At 46.1% G+C, this 24,270-nt stretch overlaps 1 protein-coding gene across 2 annotated transcripts in view; it reads right to left on the reverse strand.

The window, feature by feature from the left end:
- The window catches only part of GNA12 (G protein subunit alpha 12), a 112,999-nt gene that overhangs the window by 52,846 nt on the left and 35,883 nt on the right, over positions 1-24,270 (reverse strand). The window contains exon 2 of one of the 2 annotated variants that reach the window (XM_044746384.2): positions 9,716-9,931. The exons of the other annotated variant lie outside the window; for it this stretch is intronic. Coding sequence (XP_044602319.1) covers positions 9,716-9,931 — 216 coding nt within the window. The remainder of the gene's footprint in view (positions 1-9,715; positions 9,932-24,270) is intronic. 2 annotated transcript variants of the gene reach the window in all.

The raw sequence follows: 24,270 nt of genomic DNA on the forward strand, positions 1-24,270 counted from the left end.
CGGGTCTCCTGGCAGAGAGCACGGACCTCGAGAAGGAAGACACTAGTCGCATTCAGACGGCTGACGCCGTGAGCAGAGCTCAGCTCCGCATGCCCCACGCTCCAGGGCTGGTTCCACACACACAGGCAGCTGGGGAGCCACTCAGAGAAAAAATGGGCTCTCCATCAGTGTCCGACACTGGAAACGTACACTGACTGAGCCCCACAGCAAGCGCCAGGGCTGACCGGAGGGGCTCTTTCAGCGGGACGGGCTGTTGGATGAGGTGGCCTCCGAGCTCCTCTCTAATTCTAACCTGACCGCTTCTCCTCGCCTCCAGCTCAATCGCACTGATCTGAGCCGCCATCACCTGTCACCTAGATCACTGCAGAAGCCTCCCTGCTGCTATTATGATACAGCGGCCTAAGCGATCCTATTAAAACGTAAACCAAACCCAGTCACGCCTCTGCCCAAAGGGCAAGTCCTTCCGAGGGCCCCTCACAGGGCCCCTCCCAAGGCCCCCCCAAACCCCGGGCTCTGGGCACCTGGCCTGCCCACACCCCTGCTCACTCGGCTCCGTCTCACACGGGCCTCCTCGCTGCACTCTGGACACCAGGCGCGCACCCACCCCAGGGCCTTTCTGCTGTTCCCCTCCTGGCTAGAACACACTTCCGTCTTCTCCAGACACCTCCAGGCCTGCTCTCCCACCTCAGGAACTGTCTCAGATGCCACCCAGGGAAGCCACATCAGCTCGGGCTACAAGCCGAAAAACAGAGGCTTAAACAATAGGGGCTGGGGCCTCTGCCACGCTCCGTGCGTGGCTTTCACTTGTGGGTTCGCGCAGACCCCCAGGTCCTCAACACCAGGCAGCCCGCGGGAAGGAGGAGGGGGGCTGGGGAGGACGCGTCCAGTCATTTTAACAGCGAGACTCAGGACTTAGTTCCATAGAGAGAGCAGAAAACATGGCCCGGCCCTGTGGCCATTCTCAACTCGATTCTGCAGGAGAAAGGAAAACAAGCGTGGGGGAACCAAGAATCTGCTACAGAAACTTCCGGGACCACGCTATGGATCCACCTAGGCCCCCTCCACATTCTCGATCCCAGTTCCCTCGTACTCTCCTCTAGAGCACAGGCTCGTGCATGCATGCACGCCCACGCACGCACGCACACACCGTGATTAATTTATTTACTGTCTGCTCCGTACAGGCAGGGATCTTTTTGTTTGTTTGCTGGCCGCTATTTCCCCGGGACTTGTCAGAGTGCCTGACACATGGTGGCTGCTCCACAAATATTTGCTGAATGAATGAATTCCATAAAATTAAAGCAGACGCACAAGACTGAAAGCACAGTTGCGAGGCCTCCCCACCAGCCCAGACAGAACACTATAATATCAGAGACTACGATCCTGTGTGCTATATTATTGTCCCCTCACTCAATAAAGGAGAGTTCGAATAACTTACAAACCCAACTTCGCCCTCCTTGGGCTCCAGACCAAGCACCATCTTGAAGGCAGAAAGGTCCCAAAGGGACTCTGGCAGGGGCTGCCGGCTGCCTGCTCCCATCCCGCCTGCCCCTCCTCCTCAGTAACAACCCGCCAGCTGAGAACCACATTAGCAGCCTCCCCTCGAGGTGTGGCCATGTGACCACGTTCCAGTCGATGAAATTTACGAGGCAGTGTTGGATGGGACTTGCAGGAAGTCGCCCTAAAAGGAAGACATGGACTCTTCTGCACCCTCCTCCCGTCTGGCTGGCCAAGCCTGAGGAATGGAGCCAGGCAAGAGGAGCCTGGGAAGGGTCTGGAGGGAGACTCACCCTATCATCCCTGGCCTGGCTATCTCTGAACTTCCTTCACGTGGGAGGGAAAAAAACTGTCACTGCTGTTTTGGGTTTTCCATCACATGCAACCAAACTTCACAGTAATAGTACAGACACCCAGGAACACGCACCATCTGCCACACGCAGCAGAAAACCACCCTCATTTCAAAGTAGAAAGATTCTCTGAAATGCTCCAAACTGTACTGCAAGAAAACCAGAGGCTAAAGGCACTGTCCTCATCACAGCTTCTGGGTTTTTTCTTTCTTCCTCTAGCCTAAAACCTTAGATTGCAGTATTTAGGAAATCAAGTCTCTAGGATATCATAATAGCAGAGAAAAGAGGAGAAGGCAAAGAATTACACCTGCAAAAGGATTACAACTAACATTAGGTGGCCTGTGTGAAACTCAGACGGCGAAGAGACGACACTGGTGACAGAGCCTTCAGAGGCCGTGGAGAGCACCATGTTATCCCCAGACAGCCGGGGACATGGCCTGTCACTTGCCAGGCAGGCTGCTACTTCAGGTCTTACTCCTAATCAGCCAGCTGCCATGGAACTGCTCACGAGGGACTGAAAGCGACCGCCAACCCACCATGGAGTAGACTGCTCTCCTGGAAGGAAGCAGTACCGGGCACAGAAAATGCACAAAACTCCACAGTTCAGTATGTCACTGTTTCATGTGGCCTCAAAGAAAATTACAAAAAGTTGCTGTAGCTACAAATCCCCTTGTCTTCCCTTTAGCCCAGGCCTCCAGTGTCTCTAAGAACTGACTACGAAAGTTCGGGGAGAGTGTTCTGAAACTCAGTGAAAGTAACACCAGCAAAAGCACAGGCAGTTCCCAGGGGCGGGCGCTGACCTGCGGCGTCGAGCCCTGGAGAAGGGGCGGTCCTTCCTAAGAGGACGTGACTGCCACACGGCACACGCTGGGGTTTGTTTCAGGAAGGCAGAGGAGAACCTCGGGACTGCTTTACCCCAGGGAAGCACTCGGAGCCTGAGAACTTGTAAGCCACGTGTGTGTAGCCCTTACGAAGCAACACACGGGGGCGGGATGGGGGAGACGCGCCGAGGCAGCCCAGGGCGTGCCTATGCGGCCAGTGCAGCTAAGCCGGGGTCATGCTGAAGCACAGACATCACAAAAATGGAGCACAAGACATGTGGATCTGATGTCAGGAACGAGGCTGGCAATGCGAGTGATTCTTTTTATAGTTAGCGTGTTACTCACTAAGCCGCAGGGTAATTTTCCTCTCAAAGCTTCACACAAACTGGGTTCTAAGGCGGCAGCATCCACAAACAACCAGGATGGATGACTCCTCTACATCTAAAATCCAGCCCGCACATCCAGCCTTTTCTAGGAACCTCTGCTAATGTTACAAAGACTTAATAATTCCTTTAAACAGGACAGGAAAAAAAAACCTGTGTAATAAGCAAAATCATTAGATTTCCAGAAATCAAGAAACACTGTGCTATCCAAATAAACTTACTCCTCCAAACTGAGCATGCAGCCCCCTCTTCCAATGAAGACATTTTTGAGCAGGCACAGGGCCCTGCCACTCTGAAGTAAGAAGAGGAAGGATGTAAAAAGCGATTCTCAATACAGTGAAATTTTTTTTTGGTTAACAGCCAAGAAACGTGAGGCAAAAAAATATGAGGAGAGGAAAAGAAGAGCTCACACTGTGTGTGCAGCACATCCACCTGCACTGCCTCCCCATCTGCACTAGCAAACGGTCGGCTCAGGATCGGACCACAGGAAGTCAGGTGAGGACCTAACAGAGGGACCCAACTCCCAGGATGACCGTCCAGTGGGCTGAGCAAGACGAGACACACCTAACTTCCAGTAACAGCAAGTCCTGAAAGGTGGCTGTGGCCACAATCTCAAGAGCACATCATGAAAAGCAAAAATCAGCTCCATCTATCCAGGCAATTCTGTACCTAGTGTTTTCCCAGCCGGCGCATGCGGCACGGTTCAGGGAAGTATGACGATGCAGATGGCCAAGAATGAGATGGCCAGCAAAGACCTGTGCGGAAAACCAGTAGCGGTAAAGCACGAGAGGAGGCCAAGTGTCAAAAGCCCTCCGGCCCTGGTTCAAGTTCTTACTCTCTTAACTGGACCTCTAGAAGAGCCCGCCAAGCAGCCTTCGCCTCTAGCCCAACTGGCACACGATGGACGGTGCTTTCTGGAAAAACCGCAGGGATCTCACGTTCTGCTTTTGAACACCTCAACGGCTCCTCTGCTTGCAGGCAATTCCAAGCTGCTTGGCGTGGCCACGTGGCCAGTGGCACTGTTGTTACCTGTTCTCCCCTCCCCGCCCTGGGCAGGCTGCACCGCACTCCAGGGGTAGGCCACCCCCTTCCCACAGAGGTGAGAGCAGGGAGGGAGAGTTCCCCCAGGCCCGACCAGCCCTGCACTGTATTTCCCCGGCCGTGGCAGCTGGCCCCTCCTCGCTCCTGTCGGTGTGCGCCGCTGAGGCCTTACTCTGCTGCCACCATTTCGCAACCACAGGGAAGGCAGACCAAAAATGAAGGGGCACAGAGAGGTGGGCAGAGCCAAGAAAAGCGCAGAGAAGCAGTTCAAACCGTACAGACGGTTCCGGCCTCAGCCTCCATCCCTGGAAGTTGGTCAGTGCCCAGCTCACAAGGCCCAAGTCCCTTGATCGTTTAAGCCAGTGTGAATGGGGACTTCTGTTACCTGCATACAAAGCATGATCACCGGTGCATGGCCTCTCCCCAGGGGCAGGCCCCACTGCCCCGCCCCCGTCATGTCCACAGCCTGCCTGACTCCCCAGGGGCGGCACCCACTGCTCTCTGGCCATGTCCACAGCCTGCCTGACTCCCCAGGGGCGGCCCCCACTGCTCTCTGGCCATGTCCACAGCCTGCCTGACTCCCCAGGGGCGGCCCCCACTGCTCTCTGGCCATGTCCACAGCCTGCCTGACTCCCCAGGGGCGGCACCCACTGCTCTCTGGCCATGTCCACAGCCTGCCTGACTCCCCAGGGGCGGCCCCCACTGCTCTCTGGCCATGTCCACAGCCTGCCTGACTCCCCAGGGGTGGCCCCCACTGCTCTCTGGCCATGTCCACAGCCTGCCTGACTCTCCAGGGGCGGCACCCACTGCTCTCTGGCCATGTCCACAGCCTGCCTGACTCCCCAGGGGCGGCCCCCACTGCTCTCTGGCCATGTCCACCGCCTGCCTGACTCCCCAGGGGCGGCACCCACTGCTCTCCAGCCACACTGAGTTTCTGCAGCTCCCAGGTGCCTTCGCAGTCCCGTATCTTTTTTTTTTTAAGATTTCATTTTTCCTTCTTCTCCCCAAAGCCCCCCGGTACATAGCTGTGTATTTTTAGCTCTGGGTCCTTCTAGTTGAGGCATGTGGGATGCTGCCCCAGCATGGCCTGACGAGCCATGCCAGGTCTGTGCCCAGGATCTGAACCAGTGAAACCCTGAGCCGCCGAAGCAGAATACGCAAACTTAACCACTCGGCCACGGGGCTGGCCCCCCATATCTCTTTTTCTCTTTTACAATGATTCTTGTGTCATCTCACTCCCAGCTGTCTCCGTGGTTCATTCCTACCCAATTGTTAGAAAATCTTCTCTAAAGGCACCTCCTCGACCCCTTCCTGCCATGCAGAATCGTCTACTTTTCTCCCTTTATGCCTAACGTACCCTGTATGTTCCTCAATTATACTTCTTATCACATTCTATTGCATTTATTTGCTTGTCTGTCTGTCTGTCTGTCTAACCAGGTTCTTGAGGAAATGGGACTTGACCTGAGCACAGTGCCTGGCACACAGGAAGGGCTCTGTGAAAGAACACCCGCCACGCTGCCCGGCAAGGAGGACCACGACATACGTATTCACGGTCATCACCAGCGCAGGCGTACGTAAAAGACAACCAATGTGCCTATGCTGTGCCATCCTAACGAACTAGACCCCAAATTAAAAGGTGTAATAGAAGTAGATAAACCATGGAAATATTATCCATATGCTGTATTATAAGCACATTAATGGTAATTTGCAAGATGTACTTAAAAAATTCAAAATTCTCTTTTATTAAAAAAACGGCTTATGAGTAGACAACATTTATATTATACTTATGACAACAATCTCTCTGTGTAGAGTCTTGCTGTGTCTCACTTAAAGGTGTTTTAAAAGATAAGGTCTAACATGGAAGCTATCTTCCTTCCTTTTTGATTAAGCCACAGAGGTTCTACCAAATCCTGTGTGCAAATGGCAGCTGACATCAGTGACTATGTGGGAACAGGGATGGGTGAGGAGAAGGGCAAGGCTTTCTCCTCTTGGGAGCAGGAAGGGGCACTCCCACCGGCATGCCCACCCTCCTCCCTGTGAGGAGAGAGGGTCCCTGACGCAGTCAGCAGACACAGCCTTTCTTCTTGCTCTTCCTGTTTCTGCCTCTGCCTGGAAGAGCAAGAAAAACTAAGAGGTCAGAGGGAACAGGAAAAATCTAACACCTGGCTGACAGCAGCTCTCAAAGCAGCTGGGTCTCTCCCTGAGACACCGCCAAAGGCTCTGAGAGTTCTGTCACCCCGGGAGGAAAAAAACACAAAAAACAAGTTGCTGAAACATTGCCCTGGAGAGGCTTTTGACCCTGAGAGAAAGATCCTCTGGGAAGAGAAAGCCCGGGCCTGCTGAAGATGGGGAGGAGGGGAGCGCTGACCTCGCTGCATTCAGAGGCTTCTGCTCTTCACACTTTGTGGCAACTGGATATCTTAACAATGACTACGAAGGGCCTATTACCCAGATATTTTTTTTTAATTTTTTTTTTTCCTTTTTCTCCCCAAAGCCCCCAGGGACATAGTTGTATATTCTTCGTTGTGGGTCCTTCTAGTTGTGGCATGTGGGACGCCGCCTCAGCGTGGTTTGATGAGCAGTGCCATGTCCGCGCCCAGGATTCGAACCAACGAAACACTGGGCCGCCTGCAGCGGAGCGCGTGAACTCAACCACTTGGCCACAGGGCCAGCCCCTCACACAATGTTTTAAATAAAAAGGAAAATATGGAAAAGTACAAAGTGTAGGAATAACACACACTCATGTATCTACCACCCAACAAACAAAACTAACAGTGTCACATTTGCCTTTGGATGTTAAGGTCTTTCAAAATACACACTAGACTTGAAGAGAACACTTTTCAGCAGCCGTACCTTCAGAACGTCGGATCAAAACACCGGGCCGACCCCTGACGCACCTCGTGGCGCCCTAACCACACGCCAGGCGGAGGTCGACAGGCTCAGTTTCGGTCTTAGACTGCGGCATGCCCAGCACACAGCACAGTGCCCAGCACACAGTAAGTGCTCCGGAAACGTTCGGGAATAGAGGAATGGGGGGAGAGAAGCAGACGGCACTTCAGGCCCATCCTCCGCATGGTGATTACGAGGAAGAGACGGCCTGGGGCAAGCCACAGCTCTCTGGGCCTCTTCCCACTTCTAACAAGACCAGGCTCACTCAGCCAGGAGATCCCGCCCAGCTCCAGAGCCCTGTATCCCAGAGAAGGAGGCAAACGACAAGTCTGACAAAACCACCCCGTAACACCGATATCCCTGACGGAACACTTACTGACACCAGTCATCAAGAATCAGCTCTGGATGTTTCTATTTGCGTCTTTGGTAAATTCTCAACTGATAATAGCAATCTCCATCTGCGTTCTGAATGGACCAGAGTCTGCTTCCCCAGACCATGGGAGTTTATGGGGGAAAAAGACGTAAACCCCCGGTTCACACTGGGACATTGCCTTGCATCCCGAGCTGTTTCTGATATCCCTGCCCTTCAGAAGACCAACATTTCCTTTCTATGGCAGCCACGTCTTCCACTTCTTTGACTCTTGCACCTTAATTTCTAAACTTAACTTGAGCAAGAATGTGAAAGTGAAAAAGGGTTATGAAAATGTCATCCTTCGGATCCACCGCTGGGCATTAAAGTTAGTGGGCAAAAGCACGAGGAGAAACAGGCCATCTGCACTGCCTCAGAGTATCTGCCCAAGAGTTTATCAATAACGCAGAGAACGACAGCTGCTGTGTGGGGGAGAGACCTGGCGAAGGCCGCCCTGGCCGAGGGTCAAGGCTCAGTCACCAGAACTGAAAGTATCCACAGCACAGACCCCCGATATGATGCCCCAAGTGGACACAGCATCACTTCTGTGGTTTTCTTGCCAAAAAACACATCTCGTTCTAACGACGAGAAAACTCCAGACAAACCCAATAGGGACGTACTACAAAATAACTGATCGGTGCTCTTTCAAAGTGTCAAGGTCATGGAAATCAAGGACAGGCTGAGGGACTGTCACAGACCAGAGACTAAGGAGAGCGGACAACTAACTGCAGGGGGGGCCCGGAGCTGGACCCCGGCACCTAAGAAGGGCACGAGAGGGACAGCGGGTAAATCCGAGGAAGGTGTGCGGGTTAGATGGCAGCACTGCACCGATCTCAATCTGCTGGTTTTGATGACTGCACTTGGTCGTGTAAGACGGCAGCATCAGGGGACCCGGCGAAGAGTGTGTGGAAACTGAACTGAAAGGATTACTAGGCAGACCACATGCAGAACCTCTCAAATAAATGAAAAGAATACAAATAGCTCATTAGGAAAAATTGGCGAAAGACACGAACAGGCGTTTCCCCCGAAGAGAAAACATATATAGCCAATAAATCAGGGAGATTCCAATTAAACCATAAGGAGATATAACTAAAAAATGTAAAGTCTGGTAACACTAAATATTGGCAAGGATGAAAGCAACAGGAACTCTTCTACTGCTGGTAGAGGCAAAGCAGTACAAGCACTGTGGAAAATAATTTGATTACGTTGTCCATTTAGAGGTAAATATGCCCTACAACCGGGCAATCCTACTCCACGATATGCATCCTAGAGAAACCCTTCAACACACGCACCTGGGGGCACATGAGAACGATCACAGCTGTGCTGCTTGTAATAACAAAACATGGAACACAATCCCAAAGTGCACCTATGAGAGAATGATGAGTCCTAAGATATTCACACCATGCAACAGGACACAGCAGCAAAAACAAAGGACCGCAGTCACACACATTACGTGGATAAATCTCAAAATGTTGAGTGAAAAGTGCAAGTCACAGAAGAATACACACGGAATGAAAGCATTTATGTGAAGTCTGAAAATAGGGAAAACTCAAGACTCTGCTATTTAAAAATAAATTCATACTGTGGCAACACTATAAAGAAAGGCAAGGACCGATGCCCTCAAGCTTGGGCCCTGGATCTCAGGGGGCACAGCGTGTGAAAGTCGGGGTGTTTCTGGGTACCCTGGGGGCGCACTGACATCAGCTGGGCACATCTATTCTAGCCAGAGGAGAAGTCTGATGCTTTTCTTCATATACTGTTAATGTTGAAGGATAGTTAGAAAAAAACAAGACACAAACAGGCTGAAGACGCAAATTTTCCATTTACAGCCTCGTATCCTAAATGATCTAAACAACGAAGACAACTGGGCTTTCTGAAACTTTCAGACCTTAAAATGAAAGGAAGGAATCGCAGGGCACAACCTGGAGGGGAGCTCCCAGGCACTGATCTGGAGCGTCCGGGACTCGCCAGCAGGATGCAGACAGTACAAGCTGGAAAGCTGTTATACGGAGGCGTTCATTTCCCACTGTGAGTGAGATCTAAAAGACGTGAGCTCCTTGAGTTAAGGCCGATCTTCACTACTTTAAAAATTCTTCATGTTCCTTGAACAAGAACATTTACTTAGCCTGAAGGAAGTAATTTTGCTCCCTCTTGAACCACTGAGATAGCCTAGTGTGCCTGCATTGTGTGTTTTTGTTGCTAGATATTAGGATTTACAGCAATTTACAGCTCGCCTGTCCTTTAGCAGAGTTTTTAAGGCAACGCTACTAACGGTCAAAATGAGGCGGGTAAAGCAGAGGCGCGAGGCCCAGCGAGCGGCTCACTCACCAGCTGGAACTCGCTCCTCCGGCTGAAGGCCTCCCTGATGCCAGAGTCCCTCCAGAGCGCGCTCAGAGCGGGCACGTACAGCTGGAAGGTGGCGGGCTCCACGGGCAGCCCCGCTCGGTTCTCGAAGGCCATGAGGAACATCCCATGCTTTTCGTTTTCCGAGTGCTGCCAAGGAATGCCAAGCTTGTCTCGCGCATCCACAAGAACTCTTGAACCCTGGGAAACAAAAGACACAAGAAGGATTTAATTGTGGGCCCAAGACTAACTGAGGGCAGAGAACCTCGACGTGGGCACCACTGCCATAAAGCAAGAACCTCACAAGCTATCACACTCGCAACCAGAACTCGTCTCTTGGTTTGTTTTGTCACGGTGCAAACGGCTTAACTCCCAGGAACGTGACTGTGCCAGACAGACGTGGACACACACCACACAACAGGTCTGCCTTGGCTGTCACTCGGTTGGAGAGGTCCTGGCAGGAAGACAACTGGTGGGAAAAAAGTGGCCACAAACTCAACAAAACAAACACTAGGAAGGAGCCCCGTCAGTAAAGGCGGCAGTGTTCTGAAACAACGACGACCATCAGAGCTGCCACCACCATGATCCCTGAAATCCAGTGGCTCCTCAGCACCAGAAGGATCCAAGTGCTTGGTCCAGCTCAGAACGAGCGGGAGAACAGCCACACACAGGCAGCCAGCGGTCCTGAGACAGGAAAAGACTAAAGCAGACACAAGTCGGCCCGCCCCCTGCAAAAGGAGCCGGGGGTCACGTTCCAGATTTAATGCTCCCATTGTTCATGGGGATGAGAAACTAGTTTTCATTCTTTTGCTTATTTCCTCACTGTTAAAAATAAAGTTAGTATTTTCTGCCCTTTTCTTACCTCACTGACAGAGTCAAGGGGATGGAGAAACAGCCTAAGCTAAAACAGCCTGAGGGAAAGCACCCGGACTGTGGACAATACCGTCCTGGTGACAATGGCTCACTGGGCAGTGAGGAGTCTATTCCATCATGCTTAGGTTAGTGCTCCAAAGTCAGCAACACAATATCTAAGGGTGTTTCTGAGTTCTTCTGAGGTGACCCAGCGAATGTCCTGGCACCATCGATCCTGGAGTGAGTAAAAAGCAGGGAGGGGTGCCCCCTTCTCCGGAGAAGCCTTCACTGGCTCAAAGAGGTCTGGCGGGACGAGGAACAACAGACAGCAGTCCCCTGCCGCCCAGCACAGAGACCACCAGGACATCACTGCCCACTTGGGACTTACTTTTCTAAAAAAATAACAGCTGTATTCGACTGTAAGTCACATAACACACAATTCTCCATTTACAGCGTACAACTCAATGGTTTTTAGTTGGCAGTTATCCTAAAGGTCTGACTTCCAACACCTGGGGCAGAGGGGAGGAACCAGTTCTGCCTTCTTCACACCCCTGGAGCATCAGTGTGGTGCCCATGACTTCCCTTTCCGCCGTCAACCGCTGAATCGAACGGTAACGGTGAGTGAAAAGAATACCGCAGCCTCTCGTCCGGACCCCGCGGGCCAGGCCTGTCTGGCTGGAGATGTTCGCTGATTCCCTCCCAGGGTGCGCCGTCGGGGACCATGCCCCGTCCTAGTGACCCACAAACATGTGTTCGGTGCTTCCTCAGGGCAAAGCACCGAGCTCGGTGCTGTGGGAAACAAAACATTTATGAAGCAGTGTCCGACCTCCAGAAACTCAGAATCTGGCTAAAGGGACAGACACAGGAATTAAAAAAATTAACACCCATTTATGATGAAAACTCTCAGAAAACTAGGAATAGAGAGAGGAGAACTCCCTTAAGCTGATAAAGAACACTGAGTAAAAAGCTCCAGCTGACATCACCATGAATGGAAAAAAGACTGAAAGCTTTCGCTCTGTGGCCGGGAACCAGGCAGGGCTGCCCACGTTCATCACGGCTGTTCAACATGGCACTGCAAGCTCCAGCCGGTGTGGCCAGGGGAAGACAAGACATATAAGAGGTACGGATCAGAGAGGAAAAAACAAAACTAAGCCTATTTGCAGATGAAATGATGATCTACGTAGAAAACCCCAACGAATCTACCAAAAACCCTCCTGGAATTCAAGCAAACTCAGCAAGGTCAGCGGATATAAAATCAACCCACAACACTCAACCGTCTTTCCACATACTAATAATGAGCATGTGGAAATAAAAGTTTAAAATCACTAAAGAAAAAAAACACTTAGGTATAAATCTAACAAAACGTGCAGGACTTGTATGCTGACAACTACAAAACACGGATGAAAGAAATCAAAGAAGATCTAACAAATGGAGGGACATATGTGCACGAACTGGAGGCTCCACAGTGACGTCAGTTCCTCCAGATTAATACACAGGCCTCGCGTAATTTCTATAAAACCCCAGTCGAACCTTTTATGGATATAGATATGATTATTCTAAAATGTACATGGAAAGCACTAGATTAGCTAAAACAATCTTTAAAAAGAAGAATTAAGTGGGAGGAATCGCTCTACCCAATTTCAAGACTTACTTTACAAGCTGCAGTCATCAAGACTGTGTGGCACTGGTGAAGGAACAGACACGCAGATCAACAGGACATGACAGAGAACCCAAAGATGGTCCCACACGAGTACGGCCAATTGGTTTTTGTAAAGATCCAAAAGCAATTAAATGGAGGAAGAACGGCCTTTTCAACAAATGACGTCAGAGCAACTGGACATCCACAGGCAAAGAAAAAAAAGAACCTTGACCTAAACTTCACATCTCAGACAAAAGGAACTCCAAGCATAAAACCACAGCATAGGAGAAAATCTTCACGACTACAGCTTGGTACACAGTTCTTAGACATGACACGAAATACATGATTCATAGAAGAAAACTATCAATAAATTGGACTTCATCAAAATTAAAACTTTTGCTTTGCAAAAGACTCTCTTAAGAGGCTGAAAAGACAAGCTATGGACTGGGAGAAAACATTTGCCAATCACATAGTTTTCCAGTGTCTTCAAAAATTAAACATATACTTATCATACAACCCAGCAATCTCACTGCTGGGCATTTATCCCAGAGAAATGACAACTTCTGTCCACATAAAAACCTGTGCAGGCATGTTCACAGCAGCTTTATCCATGATAGCCAAAAACTGGAAACAACCCAGATGTCCTTCAAGAGATAAATGGTTAAACTGTGGTACCCTCTGTACCATGGAAACGACTCGGCAATAAAAAAGAATGCACTACTGATATCCTCAAGAACTTAGATGGGTGTCAAGGGAACTACGCTGAGTGAAAAAAAAAAAACCAATCTCAAAAGGTCACATACTATGTGATTCTGTTTATATAACATTCTTGAGATGACAAAATTATAGAGATGGAGAACAGATTTAGTGGGATTAGGGATGGTAGAGGAAGGTGGGTGGGTGTGACCATAAAGGGGTGGCTGGAGGGAGATCTCTGTGGATGGAGCAGTTGCGCGTCTTGAGAGCAGTGTTGGTTACACAAATCTGCACATGAGATAACAGGTCAGAATTACACACATACATTGTATATTGTACATGTCAATTTCCTGGTTTTGATCTTGTACTATAGTGATATAAAATGTAACCACTGGGGAAAACTGGATGATACCTTTCTGTGCTATCTTTGCAATTTCCTGCGAACCTATAATTATTTCAAAACAAAAAGTTAAAAAAAAAAGTTAACCAGCAATCATGGCAATATATGCTCCAATTACATGGTGTGGAAAGGGAAGGTTACTAGAGGCCAAGGGAAGAGAGATCAGGAAGATGAGGCTCGGAAATTCCTAACCCCAGACGGGTCTCAAACGCAGCTTTTGAAGCACCCGTTAATTTCAACAAGCGGCAACAGCGGATTAGAATCTAACCAGAGGGGAAATATGATTTAAACACATTCTCAGCTCTCCTTCCTCTCTGTCTGCACCCCCCACCAACACATTCCTGCCTCTGGGTCATTCCCATCCCCCACTTTCTCTGATGGCACCACACCAAACTCCACCTGCCCAAAAGGACAATGCTGAAAAGGTTCCAGAACCCAAGAAAACAAAGATGTTTCATATTCTCCACACGATGCACAACAAAAAGCATGGAGAAGGTAGAAGAGATTTCTCTGGCGAGATTCTTGGCAAAGGGTCACAGATCTTTGTGCAAATCAGAGGGAGGGTCCCCGCCATCCGGGCAGATGGGGCCCCACGCCTGGCCAAGGAGCTGGGTCAGGATCTCAGCCTCCACCTGCACCCCAGGTAGGCAGCCACCCCACCGACCATTCGTCACGGCCCTGCTCGCACAGTCAAACACAGCGAATCTGGTCGCACACACAGATCTCTTTTCAGTGCTCTTTAGCGCATGAAAAAGTTTAGCTTCACAAGGAGCACCACCTCACTCCAGAGTTAAATTGAGCCTCCGCTCCCCGGGGAGTTTTCATTTAGACCAAGGCAGGGAACCAAAGTGGACTGAGAAGGCTGGGCAATCGTTACCAAGACTGCTTTCACCACTGCACAAACCAGGCCTTCCCTAATTATTGGGGCGAACGTCGGTTTGGCTTAAAAAAAAACGGTCCATCCCAAAGCAGCCTGTGTTCCCACTGCACACTGCCACCCAGGCAAGCTGGAGCCGGTCCAAATTAACTTCACCCAAACCCGAAGAAAAAGCTCCTTATTTCTCTTCTTAAAAACCCAGGGAAATTGGCGAAACTGCTAACGAACTTTGAATTATACCAGTTAGCTACAGGCCATTTTCTGCATCTTATTCACTTCGCTTGGAGAAAAACGGCATCAAGAAAAAAGAGATGTCTTTTGCCCTTGTAAATTGTTCTAGTCAAAAGCTACTCTCTGCCAACTTTGTTCCAAATATACGAAACTGAGGCCTTAGGGGAGTTTTCCACTTTGGGACATCTGCTTAAAATCTGAGTCTGCTTCTTCCTTTTCGGAGAGCGCCTAAGGTCTCTGCAAATGTTCCGTTTCCTGCACTTCTGCACAACTGAGAGGTACACGTGTCACCCTCATTATACAGAGTTGCTAATGTCTTCAAAGTAAGCTACTAACATAGCAGGCATACTAAAATAATAAAACGTCGTGCTGTTATCCTTTTCCAATAGAAGTCCAGTTTCCTAAAACACAAAAGCCAAGAAAATCCTAAAATCTATATACACTCATAAGAAAAAGAAAAAAAATTAAGGCAGAAGAGAAGTTACTTAAGCCTCATTCACGGCTATAGGGCAGGCCCTTCTTTCGGTAACAGTGTTACTGAAGTATTAATTTTCTCGATAACCATGCATTTTATCCAGCCACGCAAATATAAACAGTTAAAGTCTTAGCAGTTTGATGACTTCATCTCAACACTATGTAGCACTTCAAACTGTTCAGAGAGCACATTTTTAAGACAACTTACAAATACAGCAATTTAAACTTCTGGTCAGAGACGAGATCCCCCGTGCGCTGGGGGTGTAGATTGGGGGTTTTCGGTTTGAATGCATGAAGAACAAAAACTGCAAATCCCCTCATCTCATTTCGAAATAGATTTTGTTAGTTTAGCCCCTAACCAACCCGAAGCTCTTCAGATTAGCCATTCCTTACTAAAATCTTCCCGCAATAAACACTAAAGCTAAGATAGACAGAAAATGCTAGTAGATCGAAATAGCTTTTTCTATAGAATGAAACAGTTACCCTAAGAAAATATTATGGTTTTCAATGATCGCCCAATTAGACAGCAGCATGCGTACTTGGAAAGCTCTGTTTTTTTCAGAAACCCACGAGGCCGGGTTGTTTGCCTTTGGCCACCATCCAAATAAAAGAAATGTAAACAGGATACATTTCTTTAAGTTAATGAGTCCAGCAAGCAAAGGCGGATGTCTCCTCTTGGTTTCTCTCTAAAACTGAAGTGGAGGCTATCTCCTAATTTAGAGGTCGGAGAAAAAGTGAGAAAGGCAGCCGCAAGCAGCCGGACCGGTCATCAGAGCGCCACTGTATTTACGACAGAAAACTGGAGGGCCTCCTGGTCCAGACTGCGGCTGACCATACCTCCTCATGTGGGCTTTTTGGGAACAAAGGCATTGTTCTAATACAACAGACAACAGGCTATTCCTCTCCATGTCGCTTCACTAGGAAAGCCACCTAGGGCTCTACCTGCAATTATACTGAGGGTTTGCCTCGCGCAAAGAAGTGCCAGGTGACGGTGAAAAACCAGAAGGGTGGTAAATGTGGCGCCCGCTCGGAGAGCTTTCAGTACAATCACAGAAGCAGAGCAGAGCATCCGATGCGTAGGCCGGAGAAAAACATCACAAACAGAAGGAGGAGAAATGTCACAGGACAGTCGGAAATGTCACCATCGGTGAAAGGGGCAGGTTAGAGGCAGACTGCGGTGAGCTAAGCAGTCTAGAATTCATTCTGTAAGAAACAGGGAACAATCAAAGGATCTGGAAAGGAGCCTGACCAGGCGGAGTGCGAGGGGTGGCTGTGGGGAGGGAGCGAGTACAGGTGGGGAGGGCCATCAGAAGGTGATGCCGAGGCCCCCACATGAGGGGATGACACAAAAGGAAGATGAGCTATAAAGCAAGAGAACAGAATTCACCAAACATGGAGAGCAGGGCGAAGCTGAGAGTGTTTGCACGACCAGAAGACGGCTAACCGGTTCTCCCAAGTTGAGTCCAGAGGTGGAGATGGCTGGGGGCGACTGAGATTTAGGTAAGTTTAGGACAAATTCAATGTAATGGGACAATGGGAAATCCAAGGTAAAATTTTCAGGAAACAGACGGAACTGGAGGAAAAATTCTAGGCTTAGGGAGTGCGTGGGAGAAGCAAATTATCATCATTACTTTTTTTCCAGTTGCCTAGAAAAGGTTAGTTCTCCTAAAAGTAAAGAAAAAAAAAAAAAGGAATTCAGCATCAGGGCAGATGTCTTCAGATCTCTTAACCAGAATGTGAAAAGTCATGCTGGATTGCAGAACCAAAAGCCAGCAGGCTGGAGATTGTGAAATCGTCTCCTGGAGCCACGTATGGACCAAGCGTTCTCTCTTCTACTCTCCAGGTGTCAGGCGATAAGCCCTGGAATCTACTTTGACTAAACATTTCAACTAAATGGTATGAGGGGAGATGAAGCCTTCCTGTTGAGCACAGAGAATATTAAAGAAATCTGTGAATAAATAAATACTAAATATCATTCCAAAGGGAAAAAATTCTGTAAACACTACAAACAGGTAACATAGCTTACTGTGCTAATTCAGTGTGTTCCAAATTCAGGAGCCACGTTGTGAAATAACTGTGAGCATGCAGAAAATGAAGCAGAAAATGACGGTAAGTATCTGAATGAACTGTAAATAGTAAAGGCAAGAAAGTGTTTCATAGAATTTTAGTTATAATAGATACCAGAATACACAGAGATGTCTATATGGATGGACATGTATACGTGAGTGTGTGTACACACGTGAACACACACAAAGTCCCAACGGTAAATATATTTTTTACTGTGGAGCGTGGTCTGAGAGCCACCGGGCCAGACCCCTGTAGCTGAGCCTGCCATGAAGGTGGCCCTTTCCTGTGCCTCCACCACCATCAAATCTAAGGGAACTGGGCTGCGTGTCGGAAGTCCAAATAGTAATGAGTTGGGTTTGGGGAAGAAGTGCTAACAAAGTGGAAAGACGCTTCGTGAGGAGGTGCGAGAAAACTGTGAAATCTTTGTCTGTTCGGGATAGTGTCACTAGATTTGTTTTGATGAAACACAATTCTGGCCAGTTTGTCAGGGTCATCTCGGCCTGTAAGGTGAGGTCTGGGAACCAGAGAGCTCTCACACAGCATTTCCTACCACTAAAGACCCCGGCACAGATAAGCGGTTAACATTCACTTTAGAAAGACCGCTTTTCACTTGTCCAAAGATCAGATGAGTTTGTGGTGGTGGCTGTACCCCCATGAAATGCACATAGAACCCTATTCCTGAATAAGTGCCACAGCTTCCAACGTGATGAGGCTTGGGGCCTTGGCACACTGTGGTAAATGAAGGCTCAGAGGTCACAAAAATGCTCTTTCCGCAAAGTGCAAATTCTGACCAAGGTGTCAGATGAGCAGATGCAAACATATATGAAATGCATGCTCTTCCAACAATCAAAAGACTGTTTCAGAGATGCTACAATAACATGTTATCATCTACCACACTGAGCGCGTGTCAGGTGAACATACTGTATCAAGTGCTTGACGCTCATTAGCTCATTTCGTCTTTAAAACACCGTGAGGAACAGTATCATGCCCATTTCACAGACGAGGAAACTGAAGCTCAAAGTCACGCAGCCATTAAGTGGGACTGAGTGGTTCAAACATGAGTGTTGTTTACCTACATTCTATACCTCCCTGGGTATATCCGGGGAGATACGGGAGCAAAGAAAGGACGGAGGTGGAGGTTGTCCTGTCTGCTGCCAGTTTTTCATAGAGCTGACAGCCAGCACTGAGACTAGAATGAGACTGGACTCCACCTTCGAGGACTCAACATTTCTGGTATTCTGTAGAATGTTCTTAAAAAACAGTAATTAAATCTAGAAGTATAGGATATGCTGTACACCTGCCTAAATTAGAGGGAATTTAGCAAGTTCAGATCCTCCCTTAATCTCCAAATAGTAAAAAAAGCTTCACTCATGTCTTAGCACGGAATTAGGACATCCTATGGCTGCTCTGTCCAGCAGGGTAGCCCCTAGCCACCCGTGACTACAGAGCAGTGGAAAGGTGGCCAGTCTGAATTGAGATGTGCTATAAATACATACTGGATTACAAAGACTTGGTATGAAAAGTAAATGTAAATATCTTTCTTTTAATATTGATTACATGTTGAGATGACAGCATTATGGGTTATTAAAATATATTATTAAAATTAATTTTATTTATTTTCACCTTTCCTAAGGTGGCTAATTTAATGTACATAATGGCTTGCATTTGTGGCTCACATTACATTTCTGTTGGACAGCACTGCTGTATGGGAACATATCTTAAAATAGAATTTGTTTCTTTCTGATAACAAAGATATTTTTAGAGGAGAAAATAGAGGAAACATAGAAATGCATGAAGAAGAAAATTAATCCTCAAAAAAAATCACTACCTAGAAATAACTTTTGTTAACATCTTAGAATGTTATCTCATTCTTTATAAAAATTCTGTGTGCATATATAAAAATTTCACAAATCTTTAAAAATACTTCTAGCAATATGTCAATCTAGCATATACCATGTCATTAAATATTTCAAAATTTCAAGATCTGTAATCACTGCACAGTAATCCAACACATGAGACATGCTATAATTAAGCTGATGCCCTGTTGCTGAACATCTAAATTGTTTCCAAAGCATGGGAAGTATGAACAGTGATGCAAGGAAACCCCTGATACACATCTGACTATCCTCTAGTGATGAGTTCCTACAAGATGAATCATGGAATTGCTAGGTCAAAAAGCATACACACATTTTTGAGGCTTTTGATAAGTATTACTCAACTGTTCTCCAGAAAGGCTATACCAATTGGCCATTTGTATTAGGTAACTTTTCATTTTCCTTTAATTTTCTAAAAATTATTTTTTTTTAATTGGTCTGTTTGCTTTGCTAAAACTGTCCTCCAATAATATCTAACCAGCCACATCTTCAAACTGTAGCTCCAAGAGAAATCACAAGAAGCAGCAACTGAGATTGAAGCAAATATATATATATATGCACACACACATATTGACAACCGAAAGTCAGGAAAAAAATAGAAAATTAATAGACATTTGTCTTCTATACTTCAAATAAGCTTTTATATAAGCATTCATTTTTTTCCTCTAGGTCCTATTAATAATAAAATAAACATTAATAAATGATAAGCTAAATAAATGAATAAATAATTAGATAAAATAACAATAAAGTAACCACTAATAATAAAAACGCTTGAATTTCCCAAGCACGTTTGAATTTATAAAGTGCCTTGCTTCCAATCAGAGGACGAGGATCAGTCAACACTTCCAAGAAAACACTTCATATCAAGGCATAAAGGAGAATTTAAAATATTTAGTCTGAGTTCTTAGAAGAAGTTTCTAAATCAGGAGAGCCCTGAATGTGATGGAGGAGTTATCATCAATTCCTGTCCATATAAACAGAAATCTCTTGGAAGACGTCAGCATCACGGTGGAGTGAGTTGTCCCCTTTGCCTCTCCCCTCTAAGGTACAACTAAACGGACATTCATTAACCAAGAGGATTCCCTACACAGCACAACAGGATGTCTGAGAGATCCATGCAGCCATACATCCGAGGGTGGGGGGACTGGACCCCGGGAAGCAGTGGAACTAGGAGAGTGGATCCCTCCATCTCCCTGGCAGCAGTGATCTAGGTCATGGGTCCTCACACAGTGGCCAGTGCAACTGTAAGAGGAGGCAGGGGCAGCCTGGCCTGCATGCAAACACTTTCAGAGTGGTAACCCAGCCTGTGGGAGTGCCCACCATGCCGCGGCAGCCTCACCCATAGGAATTCTCCCCACCAAGTGGAGCGGCTCAGCCCTCGCAAAGGAGCCCCCACTAGGCTCAGCAGCTCAGCTAAACCCACGAGTGCAGAGCCAGCCTGTGTGCGAAAGAAAGCGCCCCTCTCCTCCCACCTAGTGCAGCAGTGCCACATGAGAGCAATCCCCTGGCAGAGCAGAGAGGCCCCACCTACATGTGCATGCACCATCTGCCGAGTGGTTTCAGCCAGGGTGCAAATACAGAGCAGCCCTACCAGCACAAATTTCAGCAGACAGGTCAGGATCAGAAAACACAGCTCCTGCCCATCCTCCAACAGTGGCAGGTGGAATCTGAGACCTGATACTACCACAAATGCACTAGCAAAGGATCAATTCAAGAAACACCATAAAGAAAATAACATAAGGAAAATGACAAGTCTTTGGAAACCAATCCTGAAGTCACAGAAATTTATAACCTAAATGACAGAGAATTTCAAACAGTTGTCATAAAGAAACTCAATGAGAGCCAGCCCTCATGGCCTAAAGGTTAAAGTTCAGCACTCACTGCTTTGGCAGCTGGGGTTCATTTCCCAATCGCAGAACCATACTGCCTGTCTGTCAGCTGCCATGCTGAGGTGGTGGCTCACACAGAAGAACTAGAAGGACTTACAACTAGGATGTGCAACCATGTATTGGGGCTCTAGGTAGGAAAAAGAAAAAAGAAACTCAATGAGTTACAAAAAACTCAGAAAGACAGTTCAATGAGCTCAGGAATAAAATTAATGAGTAGAGGGACTATTTCACCAAAGAGACTGAAACTCTAAAAAGAAAAACCAAACAGAAATTCTGTATATAAAGAACATAGTTAATGAGACAAAAAATAATCTCGAATCCATAAAAAATAGAGCTGACATTATGGAGGACAAAATTAGTGATTTAGAGGATAGAAACACAGAAATGCTTCAGCTAGAGGAGGAAAGAGAACTAAGATTTTTTAAAAATGAAGAAATTCTTCAAGAAATACCTCCTCAATTAAGAAAAGCAACATAAGGATTATCGGTATTCCAGAGGGAGAGTGAGGGAGAAAGGAATAGAGAGCTTGCTCAAAGAAATAATAGCGGAAAACTTTCCAAACCTGAGGAAGAAACTGGACTTACAAGTAATTGAAGCCAATAGAACTCATAATTACATCAATGCAAAAAGACCTTCTTTAAGGCAAATAGTAAAACTGGCAAAAGTCAATGACAAAGGAAAAATATTAAGGGCAGCAAGGCAGAAGAAAGTAACCTACAAAGGAACCCCCATCAGGCTTTCAGGGGATTTCTCAGCAGAACCCTTACAAGCTAGGAAAGAATGGAATGATACATTCAAAATACTGAAAGACAAAAACGTTCAGCCAAGAATACTCTATCCAGTGAAACCATCCTTCAGATACAATGGAGGAATAAAAGCTTTCCCAGAAAAACAAAAGCTGAGGGAGTTCATCACCACTAGGCCTGCCTTACAAGAAACATTGAAAGGAGCCCTCTCATCTGGAACTAAAAAGCAGAGATTTACAAAACCTTAAGCAAGGAGATAAATAGAGTCAGAAAACTGCAGCTCTCTATCAGAATAGGCTAGTAAACCATTATAGCATAAAAGATAAAGGGAAGGAAAGCATCAAAAATCACTATAAACACTTCCATTTACTCACAAACTCACAACCCATAAAAGAATAATTTGTGACAACAATAACTCAGAAGGGGAAGAGGTTAGGGATGACACCTGCTTGGGCTAATGGAGATAAGAGGGTATCAGAAAATGGACTATCTCACCTATGAGATCTTTTAGACAAATCTTATGGTAACCACCAAAAAAAAAAAAAAAATCAAAACAGAGCCACAAATCATAAATAAAGAAAAAACTGAGAAAATCATCACAGAAAAATGCCAAACTGAAATGGCAGTCAGAAATATAAAGGAAAAGAAACAGTGGAAATATAGAACAACTGCAAAACAAGAGATAAAATGGCAGTATTAAGCCCTCATATATCAATATCACTCTAAATGTAAATGGATTGAATTCTCCAATCAAAAGACACAGAGGGGAAAATGGATTAAAAAACAAGACCAAACAATATGCTGCCTCCAGGAAACACATCTCAGCTCCAAAGACAAACACAGGCTCAGAGTGAAGGGATGGAAGGAATATCATCTTTAAGTAGATGAATTGCAAGCAAAAGAAAGCAGGTGTTGCCATATTTATATCAGACAAAGTATACTTCAAGACAAAAAAGACAATGAGAGATAAAGAGAGGCAGTATATAATGATAAAAGGGACATGCCAACAAGAGGACAAAAACTTAAGAATATATATGCACCTAAAACAGGAGCACTAAAGTATAGAAAATAACTATTAACAGACCTAAAGGAAGAAACTGACAGCAACACAATAATAATAGGGGACCTCAACACCCCACTCATATCAATGGATAGATCATCCAGCCAAAAAGCCAACAAGGAAACAGTGGCCTTAAATGAAATACCAGACCAGATGGACTTAAGATATATAGAACGCTCCATCCCCAAACAGCAGAATCCACCTTCTTCTCAAGTGCACATGGAACATTCTCAAAACAGCAGAATCCACCTTCTTCTCAAGTGCACATGGAACGCTCTCAAAGACAGACTATATGTTGGGAAACAGGGCAAGCATCAATAAATTTAAGAAAACTGAAATCACATCAAGCATCTTTTCCAACCACAAAGTGATGAAACTAGAAATCAACTGCAAGAAAAACACTGGGAAAGCCACAAATACGTGGAAACTAAACAAAATGCTACTGAACCACCATTGGATCAATGAAGAAATCAAAGGAGGAATAAAAAAATACCTAGAGACAAATTAAAATGAAAACACAACATACCAACTCTTATGGGATGCAGCAAAAGTGATGCTAAAAAGGAAATTTATAGCAATATAGGCCTACCTCAACAAAGAAAAAAATCTCAAATAAGCCATCTCAAACTACACCTAAAAGAACTAGAAAAAGGACAAATAAAGCCCAAAGTTAGCAGAAGGAGGAAAATAATAAAAATTAGAGCAGAAATAAATGAAATAGACTAAAAAAATAGAAAGGATCAATGAAACTAAGAGCTGGTTCTTTGAGAAGATAAACAAAATTGACAAATCTTTAGCCAGACTCACTGAGAAAAAAAGAGAGAAGGCTCAAATAAATAAAATTAAAAATGAAAAAGGAGAAATTACAATGGATACCACAGAAATACAAAGGATTTTAAGAGAATACTATGAATAACTATATGCCAACAAACTGGAAAACCTAGAAGAAATGGATAAATTCTTAGACTCATACAATCTCCTAAAACTGAATCAAGAAGAAATAGAGAACCTGAATAGACCAATCACAAGTAAAGAGACCGAAACAGTAATCAAAAACTCCAAAAAAACAAAAGTCCAGGACCAGATGGCTTCTCTGGAGAATGCTACCAAACATTCAAAGAAGATTTAATTCCTATTCTTTTCAAACTATTCCAAAAAACTGAAGAAGACATAACACTTCCTAACTTACTCTATGAGGCCGACATCACCCTGATACCAAAACCAGACAAGGACAACACAAAGAAGGAAAATTACAGGCCAATATTGCTGATGAACATAGATGGAAAAATCCTCAGCAAAATACTGGCAAATCGAAGACAGCAATACATAAAAAGGATCAAACATCATGATCAAGTGGGATTTATACTAGGGACCCAGGGATGGTTCAACATCCATAAATCAATCAATGTGATACACCACATTAACAAAATGAGAAATAAAATCACATGATCATCTCAATAGATGCAGAGAAAGCATTTGAGAAGATCAAACATCCATTTATGATAAAAACTTTCAGTACAATGGGTACAGAAGGAAAGTACCTCAACAAAGGAAAAGCCCTATATAACAAAACCACAGCCAACACCATACTCAATGGTGAAGAACTGAAAGCCATCCCTCTGAGAACAAGAAAAAGACAAGGGTGTTCACTCTTGCCATGCCTGTTCAACATAATACTGGAGATTCTGGCCAGAGCAATAAGGCAAGAAAAAGAAATAAAAGGAATCCAAATTGG

This window comes from Equus asinus, chromosome 14, assembly GCF_041296235.1.
Source record: "Equus asinus isolate D_3611 breed Donkey chromosome 14, EquAss-T2T_v2, whole genome shotgun sequence".
Classification (NCBI taxonomy): Eukaryota; Metazoa; Chordata; class Mammalia; order Perissodactyla; family Equidae; genus Equus; species Equus asinus.